Below are 16534 nucleotides of genomic sequence, written 5' to 3'. Positions count from 1 at the left end.
TGGAACTGTTGACATGGGTGGAGGCTCACCTGGCATCTCTTATCACACACCACATGAGTGGAGTTTCCAATGTCCAAGTGGACTGGTTGAGCCGACAAGAGATATGTCCAGCGGACTGGAGTCTCTCAAGTATTCTGCTGGCTGGTGAGGCTGTTGGGTACACCTGTGATTGACCTGTTTGCATCTCCATAAAACATGAAGCTGCCCAGATACTTTTCAAGGTTTCCAACGATGGGTACAGAAGCGATGGATGTACTCTCAGTACCTGAGCCCCCATGTATGCTGTTCCTCTATCACACTGTCATCAGAAACTTCTGTTGTGTCAGGCGTCTCTGATATTGGCGGCACCATATTGGTCACAGAGGTACTGGTTCTTGGAAATCGTGGCATTGGCAGAAGGAGGACCAGTGCACCTCCTGGTATGGGAGGACCATCTGTCACAAGGGCTGATAGTACACCCAGATTAGGCCTGGCTACAGTTGACCATGTAGAGGCTGAGAGGTCACTTCTGAAAAGGACTCTGCAGTCATAGACACAATCCTAGCATCCAAGAAGTTCTCTACCAATAGAGTTTACCAAAACACATGGCGGAATTTTCTTAGGTGGGCCATCAAACAGTCACTACTACTGGAACACTGCAAGCTCCGTCACCTGCTCGATATTTTACAGGAGGGGCTGTCTATGGGTTTAAAGGCCAACATGCTTAAGCGGCAGGCAGTTTGCCTTGTGCAAATGTTGTTCCCACAGGAAAAGGGATACTAAGCTCAGCATTTGCTCCTGCAAAAATTCCTTCAGGGGGCCACCCAGCTTTCTCCTCTGGTTTGTCATTGCTTTCCATTATGGGATTTGCATGTGGTACTTAAGATTATGTATCTGCCTCCATTTGAGCCACAGACGGTGCCACTCAAGATGCTGTCCTTGAAGGTGGCTTTCCTGGTGGCAATCACATCAGCATGGAGGGTCTCTGAGCTACAGGCTCTGTCGATAAAGGACAATTTGTGTATTTCCCCTGCAAAGACTCAGTGCTACTAATTCTGGACCCTTCCTTCATTCTGAAGGTCAACTCCATGTTTCATAGCTCATCCGATATTTATTTAACTTCGTTCTGCCCTGTGCCTCATCACCCTACTGAGAAGCAGTGGCACAAGCTGGATGTGCACAGGGCGCTTCATACTTCCTTGGACAGGACGGTAGCATTTCGTAAGTCATTTCTTTTGCCAGTTTGTTCCTTTCATTTGGGCAGGACTTTCATTTTCAGAAGGATCCCCCCACCCCGTTTATAGCTTCCCTAACTCTACTTGTTAGCCACACTGGCATCTTCCTGAACTTGATGGCACCCTTCCCCCATCTTGGTATACATTTCAACTGAGTTTCTAGCACTGTGGTTTTAAATAAGTTCCATGCTTTCTGGAGCGATTTGACCCTCCTGGCTTTCCCTTTCAGTTTCCTTTTTACCCAGTTCTCTCCACTTTTGAGAGGTTTCCTCTTCTGAAGTCCAACGCATCAGTGTTGGACTTCCTTGGCAATGCTCCACTCACTTAAAAGCTGAATTGGACCACCCTATTGTCACTGTTCCCCAATGGTTCTACAACTCTGACATCTCACACCAGATCCTGAACACCACTCAGGATTAAATCCAAGGTTGCCTTCTCTCTGGTTGGTTCTGCGACCAATTGTACTAAGGCACAGTCATCTAGTGTGTCTAGAAATTTGGCCTCTCTGTCAATACCCGCATGTGAATGTATCCAGTTTATGTGCTGGTAATTGAAGTCACCCATTATGACAGCTTTATCTCTCTTAGATGCCTCTGTGATTTGCTCCTCCAACTTCAAGTCATTCTCAGCATTTTGATCTGAATGTTGATAGCACATCCTTAGAAACACATTTCCTTTCAGTCCTCATTTTGCCACCCATAACTTTGCTGTGGAGGACTCCGGTCCTCTAAGGCTTTCTAGCTTGTTAGATTCTATTCCTTCTTTAACATACAGTGCTGCTCCATCCCCAATTCTCCCTTCCCTGTCTTTTCTATAGTGTTTGTATCCAGGAATAATAGTGTCCCACTGCTTCTCACCATTCCACCAGGTTTCTGTTATGCCCACTTTATCTATGTTTTCCCTGACAACCGAAGCACTCCAGCTTGCCCATCTTGGCTCGAAGGCTTCTAGCATTGGTATATAAACACCTATACACTGAGTCTCTTACCTGGCATTGGCATGTGTCATTTCCATTTGATATTTCTTGATCGTGTGCTTCTGTCTGCTCTTCTCCTAGTTCTACTCTTTCCCCTTCTAGTTTATCTGAAACATATGCACTCTCGCACCTTAGGGAATTATGCTTGCTGAACCAGATACTACCCGATTCCTTAAGATACCAATGTTTTTGTATGGCCTCCACGAGAATTAACACCTGCCATTTGTTGGGGCAATAGAGTGAATGTAGGGTAAGCTTTTGGCCCCCTTGACATAGCAGGCATCTGGATTTCTAAATATTCTTTGCTGTGAAATCAAATTATTATGATTATTATTTTACATTTATATCCCGCTCTTCTTCCAAGGAGCCCAGAGCGGCGTACTACATACTTGAGTTTCTCTTTCACAACCCTGTGAAGTAGGTTAGGCTGAGAGATAAGTGACTGGCCCAGAGTCACCCAGCTAGTTTCATGGCTGAATGGGGATTTGAACTCGGGTCTCCCCGGTCCTAGTCCAGCACTCTAACCACTATACCACGCTGGCTCTATTCTAAATGGCATCATATTCACTAAATCATGCATGCATAGCAGTTTGTTATCCAGTGTTCCATGGTGAGATTTGAAGTTTCCGGAAATAAATAAATACATACATAAATGAATAAAATAAAATTTGGGCTCTTTTATGAAGGCAGAGATTTTGCATCTCTTAATAGGACTTCCCAGTCCATTTGAGTTCAAGCAGTAATACCATAATATTATAGTAGTCAACATCACTAGGAGTTATTCCCTCCTCATGTTATCTGCCTTGAAACCAAACATGACCTTTGTAAACATAAGTGAGCACAGAACTGGCCCACTAATGAGACTTCAGACTGACTTAAAGCACCTGGCCTGGTCTTGCCACCTCACTCATACATGGTGGTGACAACAGCAACCACAGGCGTGCTCCTGCTCCTCCTCCCAGCAGGCAGAGAGCGGAATTGGAGCAGTAGGAAATTCCATGGGGTAATGTTCTAGTTGATGGTATGTGTTGCTCAGCCCTCAGGGACATAGTTTTGGGAGTCATCGTGGACTTCAAAAGAAAGGGGAGATGAACAAAAATTGTTGCTCCTCTGTGGCACCAGCACACCATTGCTACAGCAGCGCGTCATTTGTCTGAATGCTGGCTATTATTTATTACACATTTTAAGGATTTATATCCCACCTCTCTTGTTAGAAATCAATCCTAGGCAGCTTACAATTAAAACAAAAAAAAACAATAAAATACAAAGCAATAAGAACACTCAAATTCAGTCTGATAATCTTGTGTTTTCCTGAGGTTTAATTTCCAAGACCTATTCTGTGGAGAGAGAAAATAAAGAGCAAGGAGACCATCCTAACGAGGGTGCAGGTACAAACATCCCAACTACCTTCATCAGCTACTACAGTAATATTAGTATACTACAGAATATTAGTGCTCTAAAAGGCCATGCAGCTACTTTGATTGTTATTTTCCAAAACATCAAATTAGACAAGGTCACTATATGATGAAGATTCACCTCTGATGGAGGTCTTCAATGCTGTTGACACAAACACAGCAACATACTTTGAATGACAACAAGCTTCTGTTTCTAGCCAGGAACCATCTGCATGATGTAGCTCTTCATGGTGTCAGTTTAAACTTGGTTACATAAAGCAGACTGGTGGCGGGCAGCAGGGTTGCTCTGGCAGAAGCCCTGACATTGGAAACTGCCTTCTATCAAGGCAGACCTTCTTGCTCAGCATTGTTTCCATTGACTGGTAGTGGCTCCCTAAGGTTCCAGGCCAGAGTCTTTCCCAGCCTTACCTGGAGATGCCAGGGAGGCTCTTCTCACAAGCAGCCAAGGCAGCTAAGCTTGGCTGCCCATGAGAACTGCCAGGAGTTGTGTGGCTCCTGGTGGTGCCTCAGCGGCAAACCCACCTAGGGAGCCTGTCAGTTAGCCAAGCCAAGATTAAGGGTGCAAGCAATTAAGGGCATTAGCTCTTAATCTGTGCTAACTGCTCGAGCGTTAGCGCCAGCTGCTTCCCAATGGCAACTACAGGAGTGGGCTTCCAGCCATCGCCGGGGTCCCCACAATGCACCATGCACTCTTGCAGTGCATTGTGGGACTTGTGGGGGCCAGGACTACGCATCCCAGCCCCGCACTGCCTGGGGGAGCAGCGACTTGTCTGGGTACGCAATGCACATGCCAAGCAACTCTTCCGGCTCCTCTGCAGGGAAGGTAAGCTGCTGCAGTCTCTGCTGCTGCCCTCCCTCAAGCCCACTCATGGGGTCATGATAAAGGGCTCAGGGATTGAAACTGGGGCCTTCTGCATACAGAGCAGATACTCTACCACTTAGTGAAAAACTGGATAGGGCCATAGCTAACTGGAAGCAGGCCTTAAGTCTAAGCTGAGACCCTACATTTATTTGGATACAAGATCAATGGAAACCAATGAAACTTGCTTTTCTCCAAGCATGAGTCTATGAATAAGACAGTGGGAAGCCTTGGGCTGAATGCAAAGGCGAACAATCGCCTACAAAGAGGTGAGTTCTGTCCTCTATCTAGCCACTTGCTCATCTTTTCTCTGGCAGTACCTGACTTCTTAACTTCAGAGAAGCAGAGGAATGTGTTATGAAGAGATTGGAAAAGGGCTTTCCACAACTGACTGTAGCTATCAGAAATGTTAGCTGCTACAGTCACCCAGAGGCTTCTTTCCACATGGCGCATATAAGATTTGATGAAAGTAGGCCAAATGTTTGTGACTAACATTTTACGAGAGCTGTACTTCAGTGAATCCTGATTACTTTCACCATTGAATATAGGTGCCCCTCTGGCACTGGTTTAGCTTATTTCCTAAGGAAACTTCCCAGAAGTATCACACACATATTTAAATATCCATTGCAGTCTTGGTCAGATTGAATAGTTGAAAGCATTGGAGAAACGTTTTGGATGTTGCTCCCTTAACATAGGGCTCCATTCATTTTCACAAGAGTGGACAATCAGCTATCTTGCTTATTAGGCAGTACAACTCCATATGCATTATGGCCATGTCTAAGAACACATTTAGACAGGCGTAAGAGCACATTCAAGTACATCTCTTGCTCATGCAGATCACCATCTATGAACTTTAGTCGGTTTCCATAGATGGGTCCCTTCCCCCTCCTCCCATAGAGTGTCAGCAAGCAGTAACTATGAAGGAACAAAGAAGTCAATTGACTTGCCCTAGAAGATTTATTACACACACTACAGAAACGCAGACTGCTCTAATAGAGGACACATCATTTTTTCCTTTTTCCTGGAAATGTTCAACACTAGAAGAAGAAATCACTCATCTGTTCATGCTACTCTAAATTGTGTCTGGTTTTATTTAAAATATTATTTATAGACAGACTTAAATTCTGCAAACACCATTAAATTGCACGCACAACGCCGTGACATTTTGTCACTTGGACTATACAGGTATTAAACATTTGCAGTATACATACATGATCAGATTACAAATCTCTATTGCACATTTTCCACCAGTTAGTAATGTTAGTGAGGCTGTGACTCATCTGAAATGATGTCATTAAAATCCTTTAAATAACTATTTTGGGCCCACATTTCTCAAGGATCAATGCTACTGAATTCAGGAAACAGCAGTAACTTTGATGGCTACTGTCCATGCCACCATAAACCCGAGATTGCATTTTATAAGCTTTAATTGTCTGATACTTAGGAACCAGTTTTAATTTTTAATCCAATTTCACTGGAGTGGGGAAGGCACAATGTGGGAATGTCATGTCTAGTTCTCATCGTTTTAAACTTTGTGTCAAGTATGAGTATGAAATGACTCAACTGAAAAGTCTTCTGCTTAAGGAGGCAAGCACATAGTAGTGGTTAATCCAGGATGTTTAATTCTTTCAGTCATCAGAGCTGGTCTTGTGGTACCAAGCATTAATCTTTGCTAAGCAGAGTCTACCGTGGTTTGCATTTGGCAGGGTGACTACACACAAGTGCTGTCTGCTGTAAGATCTTAGGAGATGGGCCTGTAGCTCAGTGGTAGCACATCTGCTTTGCATGCAGAAGGTCCCAGAATCACTCCTTGGACTCCAGATAGAGTAGGGAGAGACTCCAGTCTGAAACCTTGGAGAGCTGCTACCAGTCAGTGTAGACAATACGGAGCTAGATGGAACAATGGTCTCAGTATAAAAAAGTAGTTTCCTATGTTTCTGCCACTTGAGGCTGCAATTATCAAGTGATCAACAGGCACATGTGAACCAGTCCTATGACCGCAAACAGAGCTATATCAGGAAGTGTGCAATCCCATGCACATTATTTCAACTGTCACCAGTGCCCCGCAGAGCTGGCATACTAATGCTGCATGCGATTGGTCTGACACATGGGGAAGTGGCATGGGGTATTTATTATTGATTGATTGATTTGATTTGTATACCGCCTTTCCAAAATGGCTCAGGGCGGTTTAAGAGATGGCCTTCTTTATCATGAACCCTGCCGCTTACTGAGATCTCATGGGGAAATTCGGTTACGGCTGCCACCAGTTTGGTGGCATTGTGGGACTGGGTCTTCTCTGTGGCTGCCCCAGGGCTTTGGAATGTGCTCTCTGTCAATATAAGAGCTTCTCCAGCTCTGGCTGTCTTCAAAAAACCATTTAAGATGCACCTGTTTTCTCAGGTGTTTTGATAAACTATTTTTAAAAAATGCCTTGTTGAGACCTTTTGCTAAAGGTTTATGATTTTAAAATTGTGTTAATGGTTTTGAGTTTTATTTATTGTTTTAAGTTGTGTACACTGCCTTGAGCCTTGGGTGTTAGGCAGTTTATAAATGTAATGAATAAATACAGGTGAAACTCGAAAAATTAGAATATCGTGCAAAAGTTCATTAATTTCAGTAATGCAAATTAAAAGGTGAAACTGATATATGAGATAGACGCATTACATGCAAAGCGAGATAAGTCAAGCCTTAATTTGTTATAATTGTGACGATCATGGCGTACAGCTCATGAGAACCCCAAATCCACAATCCCAGAAAATTAGAATATTGTGAAAAGGTTCAACAATCTACGCTCCAGGTGTCCCTCTCCAATCAGCTAATCAATCCATAACACCTGCAAAGGGTTTCTGAGCCTTTAAATGTTCTCTCAGTCTGGTTCATTAGGAATCACAATCATGGGAAAGACTGCTGACTTGACAGTTGTGCAGAAAACCATCACTGACACCCTCCATAAGGAGGGAAAGCCTCAAAAGTTAATTGCAAAAGAAGTTGGCTGTTCCCAAAGTGCTGTATCAAAGCACATTAATAGAAAGTTATGTGGAAGGGGAAAGTGTGGAAGAAAAAGGTGCACAAGCAGCAGGGATGACCGCAGCCTGGAGAGGATTGTCAGGAAAAGGCCATTCAAAAGTGTTGGGGACTTTCACAAGGAGTGGACTGAGGCTGGAGTTAGTGCATCAAGAGCCACCACACACAGACGGATCCTGGACATGGGCTTCAAATGTTGTATTCCTCTTGTCAAGCCGCTCCTGAACAACAAACAACGTCAGAAGCGTCTTACCTGGGCTCAAGAAAAAAAGAACTGGTCTGTTGCTCAGTGGTCCAAAGTCCTCTTTTCTGATGAGAACAACTTTTGCATCTCATTTGGAAACCAAGGACCCAGAGTCTGGAGGAAGAATGGAGAGGCACACAATGCAAGATGCTTGAAGTCCAGTGTGAAGTTTCCACAGTCTGTGTTGATTTGGGGAGCCATGTCATCTGCTGGTGTTGGTCCACTGTGCTTCATTAAGTCCAGGGTCAACGCAGCCGTCTATCAGGAGATTTTGGAGCACTTCATGCTTCCTTCCGCAGACGAGCTGTATGGGGATGCTGACTTCATTTTCCAGCAGGACTTGGCACCTGCCCACACTGCCAAAAGTACCAAAACCTGGTTCAATGACCATGGGATTACTGTGCTTGATTGGCCAGCAAACTCGCCTGACCTGAACCCCATAGAGAATCTATGGGGCATTGCCAAGAGAAGGATGAGAGACATGAGACCAAACAATGCAGAAGAGCTGAAGGCTGCTATTGAAGCATCCTGGTCTTCCATAACACCTCAGCAGTGCCACAGGCTGATAGCATACATACCACGCCGCATTGAGGCAGTAATTGCTGCAAAAGGGGCCCAAACCAAGTACTGAATACATATGCATGCTTATACTTTTCAGAGGTCCGATATTGTTCTATTGACAATCCTTGTTTTATTGGTTTCATGTAATATTCTAATTTTCTGGGATTGTGGATTTGGGGTTCTCATGAGCTGTACGCCATGATCGTCACAATTATAACAAATTAAGGCTTGACTTATCTCGCTTTGCATGTAATGCGTCTATCTCATATATAGTTTCACCTTTTAATTTGCATTACTGAAATTAATGAACTTTTGCACAATATTCTAATTTTTTGAGTTTCACCTGTAAATCATAATGATATCATTTAGATATTGCTTTTTGAGTATTAAAAGCACTTCACATACAACTTTGTAAGGCAGGTAAGTATTGTTAGCCCCCTAATAATGCTGTGAGCTAGTATCTTGCCTATACCTAGTGAGTGTGTAGCTGACTTTTGACGGCCCCATTAGAGGTGCACCTAGGTAATTTTGGAGCCTGGACCTAAAGGCCTTTGGAGCCTTCTCTGCCTGCTGTAAGTTAAGCATCATTTTTTAACACAAAGGTTCTTGAGGGCAAAAACCACACCACCCAGGACTAAAGAGGATTTGGGGGGCCCCAGGGGGTGTGGAGGCCCTGGACTTCACCCCCAAAGTAAAGGGGTGAGAGTGCCTCTGGGCCCCATTCTCATGTTATCCGTACAGTGTGGAAACCACTGCAGTGCAGCCCCTTCCTTCATATGCCGCAAAAGAAAGACCAGAAAGTCCTAAGGGAGGAACCTGTGCGGCAACTCCTCCCTGTACCAGCACTGGGCCTCCTAGGAACTAGGACAAGAATGTGAGGAAGAGTTGCAGCACTTTTCTCTTCCATATGGCTTGGAGAGGATGACATCTTTGCAGCAGAAGAGGGAGCTGCACTGGAGCAACTTTCATGCTGTGGGTGTGAGAAGAGTGTCTTTGCTATTGCACAAGTATGGACTGGCAGTACAAACAAAGGCTTTGGGTGGCAGCCCAAGGCAGATGAGCAAATCCCCAAACTCCCTTTTGTCCCACTCCTTGTGTCTCCCGGCCAGTCCCATTCTGTCCTCTGAGATCTTCTCACGTTGCCCTTCGTTCAGTCCTGGGACTCAGAGAGGTCCGTAGTGCTAGGGCCCATGGAAGGGCTTTCTCTGTTGCTGCCCCTTCACTTTGGAATTCTCCCCCCACCCCCACCCCGATTCAGTCTGCTGCCTTGCTTTCAGCCTTTAAAACTTTATTGAAGACATTTCTTTTCCGTCAGCTGTTTGCCCTTTAATTTTTATTTTGTTTGTCTTTAAAATCTCAGATGCTGTTCTTGTTTGTACACCACCCGGATTATGTGGATTAGGTGGTATATTAAATCTTTTAATAAATAAATTAATCAATCAATCAATTAATATCTACTTCATGGACTGGGCTGCTGCCATGCCATTCTCTGGTCCTCACCCCATGGCAGCCCCTTAAAGTTCTTTCAGTGAAGACAAGGCCTCCTAGTGTCAGGCCATAAGGCCTTTGCTTTCACCCCAGCAATATTAAGTAGAGGTTTACTCTTCCTTATAGGGATGCATCATGGCAGCCATTTACTTGTGTCAGAGAAACTGAAGAAATGAGCATGGGGGACACAATCTGGATGGGGCAAAATCTGCTCCCTGTCTCTGGTGTACTCCACGTTGAGAATTAAAGTCTGCAACTGTTGACATTGCTTCATCTCAGATTTTGTTCCTTGGTCATAAATGTGAATTTTTGGAGCTGTGCCTTTTATAAATATAGTTCTTATTCGACTATTGTGTCACTTTAGAGTCTGCCTGGCACAGGTGGCAGCCACGATTTTCATAAACCCACTCATTTATTCTAGATCCTTAATGCAAAATGGAAATGCATTTTAGTTTTGATCCCACTTCATCAAAGCAATTTAATAATATTGCGTTAATCAAATGTTGGAATCTGGGCAGCAAAGCAAAACAAAAACCCTGGGGGGAAATGTGTCAAAATACACTGGGCTTGGATCACCCTCCCGCTTTGCATCCTGTGTTGACATTGTTAGAGTAGAGGGGTTACCGCAGTCATAAATTACGTCTCAAAAATCGGCTAGAAATTCGGAGTGCAAGATTCCAGGGGAAAAAACACACACAAACACACACTCACTCACTCACTGAACGCATGAAGAGGTTTGTGTCTCATGTCTTAGGCCGTGGCTTGTTTTTGGTTGAAAGGGTGCATTCGGCGATGCCAAAGTTGGCGGGGAATCCAGCTTCCTCTCCCCCTTTTCTTGCGGCCACCAAAACATCCCCAACGCCACTGCCCAGCCAAGCCAAGCAGGGATCGCTGTGTTCACCACGTGAGCATGGCCCCTCAGCCAATCGGCTGCTGGGGAACCCAGGCGAAACCCCGCCCGCCCCTCTCCCTCCCATTCTCGTCTGCCGTGGCTGCTCCAAGTGATTAATTTTTGTCATATGACTGTCACACCGAACGGAGTCGGCTTCGCGGAACTAGGTGGCTGCCCCAGCTGCGAGCGGAGATCGCTGCTTTGGCTGCCTCAGTGGGGCACAGCAGCGCACTCCAAAAATGCCACCCACACCCACCTTGTTGCAGAAGCTCTTCAACAAAAGGAATGGCTTGATTTCCCCCTGCAAGGAGCTCAAGGAGGAGTGTGTCTTGAGGTAGGTCTAAATAAAGAAGGGATTGAGAAGGGCGGCTTGGATCTGCGACAGCAAGCAACGCTGGCTGGCATGCGTGCTCTGCTTTGATTTGGAGCAGAACGGGGTACGTATTGCCTCCTTTCTGTCTTTCGCGGAAGAAAAGGGAGAGAAAGCGGGTGGGAAGAGCTGGCTTTTCCGTCTTGTTTTTCATATCTTTGGCCGCTCTCTTCCTGCTCGGTCTACTACTACTCCCCATCCTTAACTTGATAAAGACTCTTAGTCTGTCTGTTTCTCTCCGCTGAGCTGCTTCCTTTCCCACCTCCCCTTTCCCAGGAGAAGCCTGGAGGAGGCGGGTGGGAATGGTTTCTTGGCGTAGATTGTCTTGGCCACACAGCCCAGGCGGAAATCACACGGATGTGTGTGTGTCCTCGCCATGCGCCAAAACTCCGTGCAACGTTGTTTCTTTCCTTCCGAAGTCCTCGCTCTCTTTTCCCTCCTCCCCCAGGTCTAAACTCGTGGTTCTTTCCCTTATGAGTTTAGTGGCCGTCACGTGCAAGCACAACTGTGCAGAAGTGACTTTTCATCACTTTCCTGAGTTGCAAAAGAGAAGCGACCCCGCAATGAGCCACTTCCCCTGCTCTGCTTTTTCCGAACTCTTCAGCTTCTTTTCTGCTGCTGGGGCAAAGGAGAGACGAAACGGGTTTTCTCATTTCTTCCACGTTTCCAGGGTCGCCTTTGTAGTCTCTGTCTTGCGGGACTGCTAACAAGCCTAGAGACAATGTCTTGAATTAATTGACTTTAAAAAAATAATAATAATGAGAATTTCAAAACTTCACCCCTGGCAGTCTTGAAAGTGCAGGAGAAGTTTGCTGTTGGTAAGAACCACCTTAAATGTTGCGGAGGGACAGAGAAGGCTGCGTGGCTGCCGGTAGAGTCAGTAGGGTTACCAGAAAAAACTGTCTTGGTCGTGCCACAACAGAACCCTATCTGGCCAAGCAAGGCTACCCAATAAAAAGACAGCAAGTTTAAGATGTCCCGTGGGTAGATCATTCTCACGCTCATTTCCCTGGTTTGAATGGAATGATTAATAATCTAATAAGACTGTTGACTGAAATTGCAAGGACCTGGGCTTATGTTTGGTCACCTTCTCTTTTGCCTGTTGATGGTTCAGTTTTGTGTAGAACTTTATTTATGGTGTTGGACATTTATACTTGGGAAGTGGGGTTAGAATGCATCCCCACTGACTGCACTTTATAATTCAAAATAAATATTGAGATGAGAAAATGGTTTTAAGTTTTTCCTTATTGTAAGCTGTAAAAATTGTTCAGAAAGCTGGAATGCTGCTCAATCCTATGCAAACTTCTTAAACACATGAATTCAATGGGACTGTCTTCCAGGACTTTGGATAGAATCACCTATCTATCATATATATAGATGTCCCTAACCCCCTGCGTGGCAGCTCTTGTGAGAGTTCCTGAGCGAGCTTCTGGCAGCGGGAGAGGAAAGTGGAGGCGAAACAAAACAGCAGCAGGGGAGGGGAGAAAGCGGCAGAGGGTGGGAGAAGAAAATGGTGGTGGGTGTGTGGGTGGGCGGGGAAGAAAATTGTGGTGGGGGGAACTAGAGGCACAGATGCTCTGTGCCCGGCCCAGCTAGTGTGTGTGTGTGTATGTGTGTGTGTATATATATATATATATATATATATATATATATATATATATATATACACACACACACACACACACACACACACTCACTCTTATTTGGAAATGCAGTCCCACTGAACTAAGTGGGACTTATTTCTGAGTAAACATGCATAGGACTGGGTTGAAGAAGAGAGTTTACAGATTTCCATAGAACTACAACTTAAGAATAGCATACATATGAGGCCCTGGTAAACTAATTAACTCTGGTGCAGCCAGAGCAGGAATTAGCTACAAGGTTTGAATTTAGAACAGGAACATTAATGTGAGTGGAATTCATTTTCTCTGTATTCATTTTCATAAATTACATAACAGATAACATTCCAATCTCATGGAGGCTAGGTGTTGCCACTGACTTCTTACTGAGAAGAATTTTGCTATTTTCACAAAATGTCTGTTTGATATTCTCCACTTGAACTGTTTTCATTATGTAACCATCTCCTTCAGGTTAGCGATATGTCAAAACATAAAATATATGCCCTAAGGCTACTGTGTGGAATCATTTATCAGCTTTGTTTAATTTCGAACAAGACCAAATTATTACTTTGGTACTGCTTATTGGCATCAGCTGATAATACTCTTAGGAAATAAACCTACTATATCCTCACAATAAAGCTATAAGTGGTGTCTACTGAATTATTCTGAATGTTATATGATACAAAGCTGATTAAAAACAGCTAATATGCTGTTTAAGTAATATGGACCACTTGTAGCTTCTGAGAATTTTAGCCATCACTTTTTTAAAGGTAATTTGCTGTTCTTCATGGTTTGCAAGTCTTTAATATCAATTTCCTCCTCCCTTCATTTGAAATCCTAAGTTTAGGATAACATTGTGGAATATGTGCAACATATCTACGACCAAATAATATGCAGATGTCATGATTGTGTACATAATTTGTATATTTTACACTATTGGTGATCTTCTAGTTTCTTGTAAACCTCAGTGCAAATCAATCTGACTACTGTATGCCAGTAGCCATCAGGGATTCCTAAATAGGCCTAAAACAGTGGCTGTCATCCTGACTAAATTTACTCAAGGAAATCCCACTGAAATTAAAAGGACAAGTTAGGCGCACCTAACTTGTCCTTTTAATTTCATTGAAACTCCCTTGAGTAAACTTAGTCAGTATGTCAGCCAGTGTGTGTTATAAGCAAACTTAATACTTTTCCATTATTGTTCATGCTTCGGGGCTTACATATTCTAGCTGGGTTTGCATTACCATTTCTGTTGTAAACTTCTTAACTAGAACTTGCTGTGTAACTCAATACCTGAAAGTCTATCCACAGTGGGATAATACAAAGATTGTATGTCTGGTTTAAATAAGAAGGTGACTGCAATGTATTCGAAGTTTTTTCTTCTTAGTGTGTCCAAACAAAATTTGTATTTTTTAAATCCTATATAAAACACCTAATTAAATGAAAACACATGTGTCTACAATGTGTGTTGTTGGCAATTTCTTGTTTCAGTTGTATAAGAATAACAGTAATTAGAACATAATATTTATTAGAATATAAATTCTAATATATATAAGATTTATATATTAGAATATAATTCTAATATATAAAAGATTCTTGGGAATCTTTTAATCAAATATCTGAGTAAATTTTAGAAGTTGATAAAAACTTGCAGAAAATTTAAAATTAATATATAAAAGAATGTTGTGCTTGACCAGGAAAGGGATCTTGGAGTCATGGTGGACAGATGTGAAAAAAGGCCAGTTCCATGCTAGGTATCATTAGGAAGGGGGTTGAAGAAAAAAAAACCCTGCTGATATTATAATGCCCTTATACAAAACTATGGTGTGGCCACACTTGGAGAACTGCATACAATTCTGGTCACCACATCTAAAGAAGGACATTGTAGAACTGGAAAAGGTGCAGAAGAGGGCAACCAAGATGATCGGAGCCTAGAGGACCTTTCTTATGAGGCAAGGCTACAACACCTAGGGCTTTTTAGTTTAGAAAAAAGATGTCTGCAGGGAGATATGATAGAGGTCTATAAAGTCATGCATGGTGTGGAGAAAGTGGATAGAGAGAAATGTTTATCCCTTTCACATAACACTAGAACCAGGGGTCATCCCATGAAATTGATTGCCAGGAAATTTAGGACCAATGGAAGTACTTTTTCACACAACGCATGATCCACTTGTGGAAGTCTCTGCCACAAGATGTGGTGACAGCCAACAACTTGGATGGCTTTAAGAGGGGTTTGGATAACTTCATGGAGGAGAGGTCTATCAACGGCTACTAGTCGGAGGGCTATAGGCCACCTCCAGCAGGGTGCTCTGAATACCAGTTGCAGGGGAGTAACAGCAGAAGGGAGGGCATGCCCTCAACTCCTGCCTGTAGGCTTCCAGTAGCATCTGGTGGGCCACTGTGTAAAGCAGGATGCTGGACTAGATGGGCCTTGGGCCTGATCCAGCAGGGCTGTTCTTATGTCCTTATGTAAGTGTTTGAGAAGGATTCCAGAGCACTTTTACAATTATATGTTTTCAAATAGTTATATTTATTTTAAACAGAAACCAATTCCAGCTTCCAGTATGCCACATTTATTTGCTGAAACCTATCAAAAGCCATGAAAGGCTTGGTCACATATTCTAATGTTTCTGTTCTTAAATGTCTTACGCTAGATATTTACCTTTAAATGTCTTACGCTAGATATTTACCTTTTAAGACAATGGAATGTAATGCATTTAGGTATGGTGACGTTTCAGTAGCAACAAAGTATCCAATGTTTTTCATGAATTTGCCAGTATATTTGAAGTTTTCGTGATTGCAGATATAACAAGAGTGCCTTCACCATTAACAGGGCAAAGTATCCACCTAACATCACTCCCACCACACCATTGTAATTATTTTGTTGTTCTAGTTATTTCTTTTATTTGTGATGTAAGCTAACTTGGCGATGATGCTGATGATTTACTTTCATATAGTGTCACTGCAGCATAATACAGAATCTGTACAAGCATTCCCCAGGCAACCCCTTACAATTCCAAAAAGCCTTTCTTTAGGATGTAAGGACCTTCCATGGAAAGAACATGGAAAGAAAGAAGGACCGAAACTGGGCAGAGTGCTGCTGGTGGACCAGGTGCTTTCTGCCTGGCTTGTTCCTTGCCCCTGCTGCTGCCCATGCCACAGATGAGGATCCCTTGATCTTCGGAAGGGCTTTCTGAGAGTTTCAGAGGGTTGCCTAGGAAGGTAAGGTGGTGATGGTTGTGCCAAGACTGTGTTCTGAAGAGCATTGCTCTGTATGCGAGTTGTTAGGTTATTATTATATTGTTATCACTGTGGGGTGACATTTGAATATTCTGCCTTAGCTCCTAAACTGACTTGAGTATATGATATGGATACTTGAAACTAGAATATTTATTAATTTTTATACTGCCTCACCCAGATGGCTCTAGACAGTTCACAGTGCTCACATGTAGTCTATCCAAATGCAAACCAGGGTAGACTCTGCTTAGCAAAGGGGACAATCCGTGCTTCCTACCACCAGACCAGCTCTCCTCCATTGATTATTGCAACTGCTGAAGTCATAGTCCTCCATCTTCAGCCACTAAATGTTGTGATCTTTAGTTGAGTTTCATGATTAAATGGGGGAATGGCTCGTTATTTTTAATTGTATGTAGTTGGTAACCATGTAAATATGGAGGGATCCATGTAAGATATTCTTTCTGTCAAAGAACTCTCAAAGGTGCCAGAAGGTAAACATATTATAGCTAGATATAACTGTGTTGCTAGTAAACTGTCAGGGAGAAGAGGTTTGTCAGTAGCTATGTAACCATGAAAGCTAAAAAGAATCCATGTTCAGAGGCAATATAGTTCTCATTAGCAGATGCTGGAGACAA

The 16534-nt window shown here is 43.4% G+C and overlaps 1 protein-coding gene and 1 long non-coding RNA gene across 5 annotated transcripts in view; one reads left to right on the top strand and one right to left on the bottom strand.

Moving 5' to 3' along the window:
* Positions 1–10637, bottom strand: part of LOC128345239 (uncharacterized) — a 77443-nt gene extending 66806 nt beyond the window's left edge. Inside the window, exon 1 of one of the 2 annotated variants that reach the window (XR_008316328.1) lies at positions 10501–10637. This is a non-coding gene — a long non-coding RNA (uncharacterized LOC128345239). Of the gene's footprint in view, positions 1–10496 lie in introns of both variants that reach the window. The other variant, XR_008316332.1, reaches the window with a different exon arrangement.
* Positions 10638–10801: 164 nt separating this feature from the next.
* Positions 10802–16534, top strand: part of FNIP1 (folliculin interacting protein 1) — a 116170-nt gene continuing 110437 nt past the window's right edge. For all 3 annotated transcript variants that reach the window (XR_008317305.1, XM_053300765.1, XM_053300763.1), the window contains exon 1: positions 10802–11007. Coding sequence is in view for 2 of the 3 variants with exons in the window: in XM_053300765.1 (XP_053156740.1) it covers positions 10913–11007 (95 nt within the window). In the remaining variant the exon portion in view is untranslated. The remainder of the gene's footprint in view (positions 11008–16534) is intronic.

The sequence above is a fragment of the Hemicordylus capensis genome, chromosome 2 (assembly GCF_027244095.1).
Source record: "Hemicordylus capensis ecotype Gifberg chromosome 2, rHemCap1.1.pri, whole genome shotgun sequence".
Taxonomy (NCBI): Eukaryota; Metazoa; Chordata; class Lepidosauria; order Squamata; family Cordylidae; genus Hemicordylus; species Hemicordylus capensis.
Note: the sequence above shows the minus strand (reverse complement) of the source record. Positions and strands in the feature narration are given on the sequence as shown.